The 11,984-nt window shown below is 41.9% G+C and overlaps 1 protein-coding gene across 1 annotated transcript; it reads right to left on the bottom strand.

The window, feature by feature from the left end:
- Nucleotides 1-5,281: 5,281 nt before the first annotated feature.
- LOC147422060 (uncharacterized) lies at nt 5,282-7,240 on the bottom strand. The gene has a single exon (XM_086503446.1). It carries the CDS (start codon nt 7,152-7,154, stop codon nt 6,207-6,209), a length of 948 nt encoding a protein of 315 aa, XP_086359572.1. The 5' UTR covers nt 7,155-7,240; the 3' UTR covers nt 5,282-6,206.
- Between the last annotated feature and the right edge of the window lie 4,744 nt (nt 7,241-11,984).

Raw genomic sequence — 11,984 nt, 5'->3', positions numbered from 1 at the left:
ACTGGTATACCTAGCTTCCCCAACCCCTGATTTTTTTTTCCAATTAAAATAAGCTATCACCCTGTAGTGAGATGAACAACACCCAATTTGGTACTTTATAATACCAAATTTGGTAGTTTCCAATGCCAGTATCTAAAGCACCAAATTTTGTACGGGTGTACCTAACTTCCCCATTCCATAATATTGTTCTTTTTTGAAATAAGCTTTGTCCCAAAATAAGCTTTCTTCTACAATCACCCTGTAGTGAGATGAGCAGCACCAAATTTGGTCCTTTACAATACCCAATTTACCAGTAGCAAAGCCTAAACGTTGTCAGTCCCAGTACCAAAGGCTTCAATTTGATACTGGTAATTATAATTTTTGGAGCCCACGTCAATGATAATTTCTTCCATAAAAAAGCTCTCTTCTATAAAGTACGTACAATGGAGCTTCCAAGAGTTACAATCACCCTAAAATGGGAAGATCAATGCCAAATCCAAAGATCAAGACAAAATGACCACAGAAGCATACTGTAAGAAAAATGACTAAATGGATATTAGTGGATTTTTATTTTCACATGAAGAGGAATACATAGCAGACTGCACCAATAAAATTTTGTTTCTTTTTTCCACAAATCGTGGGTTGACAAGGGGGGTGAAAGCGATAAGCGTATCCCTCTCACTGAATGAAATACTTAGCAAATAAGAGGGCTAACGTCGTCTTCTACATCAAAGAGGGGGTGTTGACGGCTCTATGCTATTGGGCAAGGAGCATAAATCCAGCCCTCCAGCTAGGGCTTGACCAGTTCCGTGAAGTACAAGGGGTTGTATAAATCAAGATAAGAAGGCTCATATGACCGAACGGCCAGACAATTCTCATAGTCATTTCCTAAAGACTTATATCTACAATCATCTACAAGTATGGTAGTGCTGGCAGCATACGACAGATGTTTTGCCCACACTGATCTTAGCAACTTCAAGAAAACAGGCTTATCACCAACGTCCCGTGGCACACGCGGGACATCAAGGATGTTGGGTAGACACATCTCACAATCTTCTCGGCTGAACACATCTGTAAGAGTACAAGAAAGTTAAGCAATATTAATGACAATACACACTCGTAATCAGTGTGAGGCAAGAAGAGGGTCAGGCACATACCTTTGACCACTCGTTTACTATGACAATATGGCAGGCATGCTCCTAGAAAGTGCATTAGCTTTTATCTTCTACAACAAGACCATATCATAATATCTGCTTGTTGGACAACTTTACAAGCACATCCTCTGCGTCCGGTCTGACCGCACACCATAACTCTTGACCTAGACGATATACAAATGGTCTCACCTCCACTAGGAGGTGCAAAAAATGCATCTCCGGTGTTGGTTGGTTGTAGCTCTTTAAGAGTACACCATTCACATCAAATACAATCAGCCATCTACCTATAGCCATATCATCTTTTTGCAGCTCTATGTTAGCTAATTTTTCCTTTAGCCCCCACGGATCAATTCTACAGTGTCACTAATATTTTGAGTCAATTAGCACACAATGAAGATCCTACAACAACTTACTTACAGGGTCAATTCAAAGATCAAAGGGTCAAAGTCTACCACAAGAGAGAACACTATAAGAAGGAAAATGTAACCTATACTTAAAACATATGGATAGATGGAGACCAAAATATAATTTCAGCGCATTACATCAAGACACAGACTATCAATTACACCATAGTGTGCTTGCTCTTGGCTATCATTATCTCCACCAATAACTCCAAATCAGTGAGATAGTCACAAACCGGCAAATTATGCTGATAAAAGCCGTAGTCGGTTCGGCCTCCATGCACAAGTTGCTGCCAGATTGTGTAATGTAAAGCTTTTTCTCGCTGTGATGGGCAACCTCAAAGGCACCATTTTCCTTTCTCCAAACCTCAATCTTCCGCTCCAACCCCCCTCCTCTTGCTCTACACACCTGAATAACATTCTCAGCAAACTTGGCCCATGCCGCGATGTGGCCTACAGGGTCGCAGCATGGCACATCTCAAAAGTGTACCCTCAAGCAGACTTTGTTGTAATCTCTCCACAAGATGGTGGTTCCTGATACACCTTGTGGAAGAGCAGCCTACAATCGTCTATGAAGCAAGGGTGCATGTGATTAAGATAAATCTTGGCACTTTTGTTGTGCTTAAAATTGAACATTGTTAACCACTGATCTTCTAGGAGCATAACTTCATCTACATCCTTTGGAAGCACCCCTAGTAGGCTTATCCCATACTCCTCGTGTAGATCCTCTGCTATATGACATAATTTGGTGAGCATGTGGCAATCTTCCATTCTTCTTTTCGTTACAAAGATCATGTCAATTTACACATTTCAATAGTAAGAATGATTTTTTTAAACAACATACATATAGTGTCAAATCTCGTAAATGCATATTGGCATGTGAAGTGAAAATCTCAAACATGCAGCTTGCACTAGGACACATACAAGACCTTGTTTTGAAAATCAGCTACCCTAAACCCTAAAAACTACATCATTTATTTATGTATTGAAATACATATCAAACAATGCTCAACTAATCTGCATTAATAGTGCTGCATGCAAAAATGTTCAATCTGCAGTTTTCATCACAATATGCACAACTCACCTCTGCTCTTCGATGTAGACCTATCGTCATCATCAAGGATAGAAGACCCTCCATGTTTAGATTGCATGACTGAGAAACTCAACTTGCTTGCACGAGTATTCGGTGTCCTCACTTACTCGAATGACACAGACGACGTGGCCTTGGTGTTGCGAGGTGACGTGAGCTTGGAGTTTCCCTTGCTAGGCCTGGCTACTCTTTCAAAAGTGGACTTACTAGCAGCAGCCCTATGCGGGGACCTCATAGAAATTAGCAAAGGGGACACCAAGATGATATTGGGATGAGCACAACAAAGAGGACGGCCGCACATCACAACTCAATGTAGAGGAAGCTTGTGATGTGACAATAGGAAGGCCAATCAGCGTGTCAGTTCCAAGAGTAGAGGATAGCTTGTCTTGCATGCGGGAGAGAACGATTGGAAGTGGCTATCCTTGCAATGTTTAAACCACACACACACACACACACACACACACACACACACACACACACACACACACACACACACACACACACACACACACACACACACACACACGTTTTCTATCAAAAGTATCTCATAATATAAAATTGGGAGTTCCCCCCCCCCCCAAAAAAAAGAATATGACATCTTTTGTTTTATGGCAATACCAAAGCAGCATCCACTAGGTGAATTCAAAATTGGTCTTTTTTTGTACCACCAATACGTGCTTTCACCCTTATCTCCATCGGTGGAGGCTCTTCATTGGAGCATGACATCTCCCTTTTGGAGGAGATGCATCCCCATTTGATGTTGGAGCTCTTCATGTGGATTGTTCTCATCACCCATAGAGAGTCCTCTTTTGGAGATCTCACCAAGAGTGTTCTTAGAAGCTCTTTAATCTTGAGAAATTGGAAGAATACCATGCGTGTGAAGTTGTTGTTGAATTTCTCCTTGAAGAGCGGGATTACCCATGGCTTGTTGAAGCCGAGAGACAAAATAATGTTCAAATCGATGGCCATCATTATTCCTACTCTCTTCATTATTTTTAGTCATGCTAAACAAAAATTATGTGTGCTCTTGCAAGAGACAATTTCAATCTATGTAGTCTACAATAGGACACCTCTTCTCAATCAAGGAAAGAGTAGCCTATGCTCTAATACCAATGTGACATAATTAAGCTAGTTTCACTACCCGTAGTGGAATTATATTAACAAGAGAGAGTGTTTCATTAAGGAAATTCCTTATGAGCAAAAAGTAAGTGCTTGGTTGGAGTCTATAACAAGAAACAACTTAACTAGTTAGCTTGGTATGCAAAATAACTTGAAAACGAGAGAGAGATTAAGATTGATAATAGTTAAGGATAGGATTTACTTGGAGCCAGTCCCCCCTCAAAAGGAGTACTTTGTATTATAGCTTCTCCCATTGAGAGAGACTTGTTTACAATACAATCTTTATGCTCTTCAAAGCCCAATTGATGCCATGAAGGTGGAAAGCTTCATGCACCAAAATTACCCTTGGTAGGGCCTCAATCCCAAGACCTCAAGCACCTACCTTCAAAGGTGGAGAGAGAGAGAGAGCTAGTGGAGAGTGAGGAAAGAGAAAAAGGAGGAGTCTTCTTCAAAGAAGAAGTACTCTTCTCACATTAGTTCACTCATAAAGCATGACATAGCATAGTAAGCAAAGATGGTTGATGTATCTACATCCTGGATTCAAAATGAAAAGATTGGAGATGTGCAAACTACTCATAAAGATCGTCAAGCTCTAATGTATCCAGAAACTACAATTATTCCCAAACATGAAGGGATGACACATCAAAAGGAAAAGGAAAATGAGCACAAGAAAAACCAAATTATTAATCTCTTGACCCTCCGTTGAGACCTGAAAATCAAACACCATCGGATACAAGGGTAGTAGTAAACATGATTGATGATGCCAAGTCACAAGGAGTGATACCCATACCATAAGTGGAAGAGATGTGTCCACAAGCCCTTTGGTAATCAATCAGAAGCCGCAAAGATGGTCGTGCAACTTGGCCTCCAATTTTTGGTACCAATAAGCAATATCAAATATTAAATACCAAACTCTACAAAAGGTGTATATATATGTATACTTTTTTTAAGTTTATAAGAGAAATTAACCCCTTCCATTGAACTCACGTGCTATTCTACATATTTTTTAGTGAACCCCCCCGAGGGTTGTTGCTTGGGATGATCATCCTTTTGCTTAATCACATGATTCGTAAATCATTAGACTTGATTAAGCATGCATTACCATCGAGAATTGTTTGCAACGACTACCATACAAGTGTAAGAGTCCGATAGACGTTGTCTTAAGCCAGCCACAAAAGTCCTCTTGACTAAAAGGTTTTGAGTTCAGGATAGGTCTAGATCATTGAGGTGATCAGTTAGGTAACACATTTTGAGTTCAAGACTCACTCGATAGGCCTAGAAAACTCCTCTTTTTCTTCTTCTCTCTCTCTCTCTCTCTCTCTCTCTCTCACTCACACACACACACACACACACACACACACACACACACACACACACACACACACACACACTCTTCAAAGCTTTCATAAAAACATTGTTTCAACCAATGAGAAAGAGGAAAAAATGACAACTTTGTGAACTTTCTCTATCAACATAGAATATTTCTCTGTTGTTGTACACTAATATGAGCAAAATTTTACCAGTTCTCTTAAGCATAATCTTGCAATGTAAGTGCATGTATCTTGGAATTTAATCCAATGGAAGATATGCGCAAAGGGTCCAATTTCTTCCAATTTATCAACGAAAGATGTGAGAACTTTATATTTTGATAGCTCATGAGACATATTGTAGCTATAATTTTAGTTACATTAAAGTAGCATCTAAGGCTCTTGAGATCCGTCTTAATTGATTGAACCATTTGCAAGGCATCATGAAATTTTTCAGCTGATGCACAAAGGTTATCAAGTGGCTACCTAAATGACTGAGCAACTCTATAGAGGCAAAAATCGTACTACACGCAAGGTACTAATAGTATTCTCGACATAGGCATTCGGAGGCACAATTTTAATTCTCACATTGAAGGTTCCCATATGGTAACACATGAGTGTAAGGAAGGAAGTTTGTACTAGGGAGGAAATGTGCCTTCTACATGGAATGGTATCATCTATAGGAGTTTGAGAAAAAAGTGCATTTTCTGCATGAACGCGAAGTCCCAAGAGTATCGCAAATTGATGGCCTTGGGGTATGCATTTGTGTGTGTGTGTGTGTGTTTTTGGGGGGTTTGGGGGGGGGGGGGGGGGGGAGGGATCGACATAGTCATCGACATAGAGTCAGAATTCAGCGTCCATTGTGAATGACCTTCACAACCATGTGGTTGTGTTTGAGCCTTGGAGGTCGGTATTTAGCATGGTGGACGATGCATATATAAGGTACCCCCCACACGCAGGTGGTAATTTGTAAGTTGGGTGAATATAACAACATGGTGGATGGCCACAACGTGTGACCTTCACAACCATGTGGTTGAGTTTGAGCCTTGGAGGTCGGTATATATAACACTAATTAAGCAACATTAGAACTGGACAAGACCCCTTGCACTCAAGAACTCTAAATCAATCTATGTTTGAATCCTGATCCTCATCATAATCACTCTAAGTCTGCATCCTCATCCTCATCATCATCATCAGGCTCCGAACCCCAATCCCCAATGTCAATGTCAAGCATGCCATCATCCTCTTCATTATCTATGTGACCGCTACCACCATTCCTAGTACCATGTTCATCCTTGTCATAATCGTTGTGACGATCATTGTCATCAACGTCTATCTTATGCATGTCCTCCTCATTCTTGCCATGGCCACCTCCAACATCCTCACCATCATTATCATTGTTTCGATCATGACCTAGAGGACCGTCACCGTCGTCATCATGGTTATCAAGACTGCTGTGATCATCATCCTCTACTTCCATGCCACCGCTTGATGCAGAACTCTCCTCCTCTGTGGATGTTACTTCCGCAATATATTGCTCTTCGTTGTCACTATCAGCGGCAAATGCTAGACCCAATGAGTCCAAATTAGAGCGAGCATATCTGACATAAGTATCAATGAGCGAGAGCAGGCGATTCAGAGCGATGCATCGATTAGAGAGGACAAGGACGAGGCGGAGAAAGGAAGGGTTGGATGGGCCGATGTCGATGATCTGCAGGTAAATGGGAGACATGGAATGATTGAAGAGGTGAATGTAGCGGGCGAGAAAGTGAGAGAGGCATGAGAGATTGCATGCCGTCTCCATCATTTTGGGTCGGGCATCACCATGACAGAACCCGTCCAAATAAATGGAGAAGGTGTCGTCTAAATAATAGAATGAAGCGTTAACACTTGCAGGAAGCTGATCGCAGAGAAGACCAAAGATCGCTGAGACGTAGGCTGCGCCGAGAGCGGCAAGGTGAGACTTGAGGTGCCTCTTTGTGAAAACGAAGGGTAGAATGTCCAGCACTCTCGTCATCTCCATATCTGGTGTAAGCCACCAGTCGTCTGGCCATTCCTCTGGACGAAGCCCATATTGCATGTACGTCTCATGATTACTCGGCATCGCTGATCAGCATTCTTCTCTCTCTCTCTCTCTCTCTCACACACACACACACACACACACACACATCCACACACAATCCACGCCTCTCTCTCCCCCCGCCTCCAACTCTGGCACACAGACACCGCCAATCGACATATCTCTTCCTGCACCAAAATCTCAATTACTTCTTAAGATTTTGTCTTAAAAAAGCGAAATAGAGAACCATAGTGGCTACGCCCAACTAGTCTTCATTGGTTGGGCTTATTAGAGACTGCCCGCTCAAGCAGTTGAGACAATGGGAGAAATAATGTCGTGGCGAGCATCATTTCGGCAAAATGGTCGTGTTGCTCCGGACCCACCATTACACTCACAAGAAGATTTAGAAATATTCTCATGTAGGAAAACGGAGTCTTTTTCATACCATGCATAACATCATGAGCTTCTGCTCGAGAGGTACCACATACCTAGCTAGGTACGATTGGGGGCAGGGGACCACCGGCCTCGCACCGAGCCGGCGGTCGTCTGCCCCCAATCGTACCTAGCTAGGTATTACACTCACAAGAAGATTTAGAAATATTCTCATGTAGGAAAATTGAGTCTTTTTCATACCATGCATAACATCATGAGCTTCTGCTCGAGAGGCACCACATACCCTAGCTAGGTACGATTGGGGGCAGGGGACCAATGGCCCCCCCATCGGGCCGGCGGTCCCCTGCCCCCCATCGTACCTAGCTAGGTATGCGGTGCCTCCCTCACAGAAACTCATGATGTTGAGGAAAGTCACAATGTGGGAATTATTGGGAGAATTTGTCTAAAACTTCTTGTGACTGGGCGGCACTACTCCCTCGGACGTAGAAGGTTTTTTGCTTGCTAAATAGTGGGAGGGTAATCATGTAGTCCAAGCTCAGGCCTGCAATTGGAAAGAAGTCCATCCGATCCCAATAGCCCTATCAAGCCCTTTGGATGACTAGAGTTTTGTTAAGTTTTTTCCCTTAAAGAAAAGTGTGTAGTCTAAACTTGAAGGTGGAGGATACTTTTTGTTCGAGTGCAGCTTCTTCAACATTTAGAATGAGGCTTTACTTATCACTAGTGATTCCACACAAGCCTATCAACTAGTTTGGCCTCCACTATTGCGTTTGATGACGGATTGTGGACATATAGGAAACTGCACCTCCTTCATCCTCCCCGGCCACCCCCTCCCATCAGACACACACATCAACATAGAGGACTCTACAAACTAGTCAACAAATAGCGAGAGGTTAAAATGAGAGAGAGAGAGAGAGAGAGAGAGAGAGAGAGAGAGAGAGAGGCCCAAAGCTGCTATGCTCAATTAAAGAGGCTTGGTGTTGCATAAAATCCCCCAAAGCCATCAAGAAGTAGTCTATCCATGTCAACTTTTATATAAGCCATGTCTTTAATTAAGATGCAAAAATAGCACAATAGTGGACTCAATCTTGATAGAAGTTCTTGATTTTATCCTATAAAAACATCGTGAAGCTTTTTGTTTTGTGCACTAGTATTTTTTGCTTCATAGATATGACGGCCTTGATGTCAGATGACTCTCTCTTCCCGTGTCCTCCCTTCCTTCAAAAGACTGTGACCATGAACATCATAAAAAAATCAGTCTACCCATGTCAACTTTTACACATGCCATGTTTTTTAAATGCAAACATAGCTCTTACCTTTATTCTATATTTATAAACATCCCAAAGTACTGATTGTTTTGACGCTCCAGTGAGGAAGAGGTTGGGGGACGGAGGGGCAGGGTGGGGGATGTTAGGCACAACACCAAGCTTGTGTTCCCTTAGCTGCTCTATCTCCCAATTTCATCAGAGGTGGCAGGTTGTGCATATATTGGGAGATGCACAAAAAATAGTGAGATTTGAGTATGCTCCTCAGGGGTGCACTATTGACAATCCCCCTATATAATGTGCATTCGAGGGGTATTTTAAAAACCCCCTTTTTAACATGTCTAAATGAATAAAATGGCCCTTTGTTGTAGTTTTATTTTCAATATGGAATATAAAAATCCCTTTTGTTAATGTATCTCTATTAATTTGACTAAAATTTTTGCACTAAAAACCCCCTCTTGTTGAACTCACATGATACATTGACATAATTAGATAGTGCACTCCCTGAGCTACACACACACACACACACACACACACACACACACACACACACACACACACATGATAGAGTATCCAAAGAAAAAGTCAATATTGACATTTCAATCACAATAAGATAATGCATGGAAAAGAGAGAGAGAGAGAGAGAGAATCTCCCCAGTTCCAGTATGGTAGTTTAGTTACTCCACTTATCTTTGGTGTCCCGGATCTTGAGCTCATTGTATGCTCTCCATATCTTTAGGATAACTAAACAGTGGAATAACCTTTCGATGGACGTAATTTTTTGGCAAGTATTTTTCGGCGAGCATTTTTTTGGAATCCAACGAGCAGATTTTAAGAAGATTCTTTCCAACCTTCTCAACTTTATTCTCTCTCCTGATCCTCCATTGCCCTCTCTTCCCCCCCCCCCCTCTCTCTCTCTAAGGTGTGTGTGTGTGTGTGTGTGTGTGTGTGCGCGCTTTTCCGATGGTTGAGTTGAACAGGAAAAAATTTACTTACCATTGTGTGCTTCAACTTCGTCTTCAAAAAATTTGTTGTCCGCGTAGTCCAAAAATCATGGACAATCTCTCCATGTTTCCTTACCATGGAACTTTTCTATATCCAATTGTTAGGATAGAGACCGCTCTCGTCTCTCTCAGACTCCACCCACGCATCACTGAGATGCTTGGGGTATGGACTACGAAGACCTATTTTAAGGGCGCCCAACCACCATCTACCAAACCATTCATAACAAACGATTTTAATATTGTATTGTTCAATACCTATATAGCAAGCACCGAAAAGTACAAGCAAAATGCGGCTGCTCCTTTGCGTTATGTGTGGCTCATATGGTTTGCTTCCACCGCACAAAAGCCTTGCCAAAGTGATTTTGTCAAAAAGCCTGCAGTGCCTCACCAAGAGACATGCCACAATCACGTGCCCATGCATGTAGCTTATTTAACGTAGAGTTCTCGGCCTCCGTCTTCTTGGCCACACTCAATACACCCTTGCACATTAAGTATTACTAATGTGGCAATACTAGATAAGACCCCAAATTCTAGTGTTGTTATGCTCACCTTTCAATCTGCCACCAATATATGTGCATTCTCAACCATTGTGAGAAGGGCTTCTCCAGTGTCGGAATAGATGCCTCCACTAACGACACATCACCCTTGACCAATACATTAATCATGCGATATTTTTTGCAATTTATCATTGGATAACATTTCTAATAAATGAAGGAAAACAAATAGTGCTTTCAAAAGCAGATAATACTTACTCCGAAGGACTAATCCATGCGCGTGCAACCTTGGAGATTCTCAAGGGGGTCATTTTGCAACCCTTCTCTCCCCAACCCACAAAAGAGATGCATTTTCAAAAAATCTGTTTCATTCTCGGGATTGGCTATGACTGCTATCTCTAGTCCCTTTCGCACAAAAATGTTCGCGGTCTCTTTCACAGCCAAATCATAGCTAGCTTGCCTTGTAATCATCTTTGTGCATGTGGTACTCTCTACTCCCCTTCAGTGGTAGATTTTGTGTTTTCAGCCACTACATTGCATCGAACTCTTCTTGCAATACAAATCACCAAATTAATGCATGTGTATTATAAATTTAGAATAAACTTCCACAGTAGTTGCGCTAGCAAAGACATAGGTAGTGTAGGCCATTTTGAGCGGTTCATTGCCATCCCACAAAGTGCCCTATAAGATTTCTCCCTATCTTCTTCATTAAATTTGTCCAATAAGGGTTGCGGGTCCGCAAGCGTTAATTTTTGCATCATAAATATGTCATGCGTAGTGGTGTAAGGCACATAGAATTGCGTCACCCTATTTTTTAATGAAACATTATATTAACAATTGATAATATTAAGTGCACCAATAGAAGTGTGAGAAGCTTACTTGTTGATCATGCCAAACACCAATAGAAATTCTGCCATCTCCACAAGGTTCCAATTCACAATCGTGTACTCGACCTTTGGTGTAGAGAATTCATCCAACCGCTCCCGCAATACCCAATATTTCTACGCATGGAGCCGGTGGTTGTCATCCCATAGAATGAACATTTTCTTCTCCATGTGAGAGAGCTCGGAAATGTTTCTAATTTGGCCATCAAGTATGGCCGACATCACTAACTCTCTCCCATAAGTGATACGCCTATCGAATGGTATAGAATCTTGTCCAAGAAAATCTTTGGACACAATGAAGCAAGCCATCGTGGGCTCATAACCTCTTTCAGCTATAGAGGTTGTTAGTTCTACCACACAATCATCATTTAATGGCTTGGCCAAAAGACAACAAAGGGGGATGCGAGGCAACAAGTAATTGTATGACACAACATGTGCATCAATCCAACTCAATGAGATGTACATATCAACCACATATCCGTGTTTTTTGCAAGGATGGTTGTCGACGTGATTGCACCCGTCAAAGAAAGCACCAACCCATCAAAGAGGATCATTATCCGTGTTTTTCACAAGGATGGTTGTCGACATGATTGCACCCGTCAAAGAAGGCACCAAGCCGTCAAAGAGGATCATTACCTGTGTTTTTCTCAAGGATGGTTGTTGACGTGGTTGCACCTGTCAAAGAAGGCACTTGCATCATCGTCAAAACGGACGCTCCAACCACAAAACCACTCTCTTGAGTGGTGTGCATAGGAATTTCTTCTTGGGTGGTTTGAATTGTCACTTCTTATTGGCGGTGCACGTCTTTGGATTGCTTTCTTGTTAAAATTGGCATTTT

The sequence above is a fragment of the Adiantum capillus-veneris genome, chromosome 27 (assembly GCF_014529385.1).
Source record: "Adiantum capillus-veneris isolate H3 chromosome 27, ASM1452938v2, whole genome shotgun sequence".
In the NCBI taxonomy this organism is placed as follows: Eukaryota; Viridiplantae; Streptophyta; class Polypodiopsida; order Polypodiales; family Pteridaceae; genus Adiantum; species Adiantum capillus-veneris.
The sequence above is the reverse complement of the archived record's forward strand: the minus strand, read 5'-3'. Positions and strand labels throughout refer to the sequence as shown.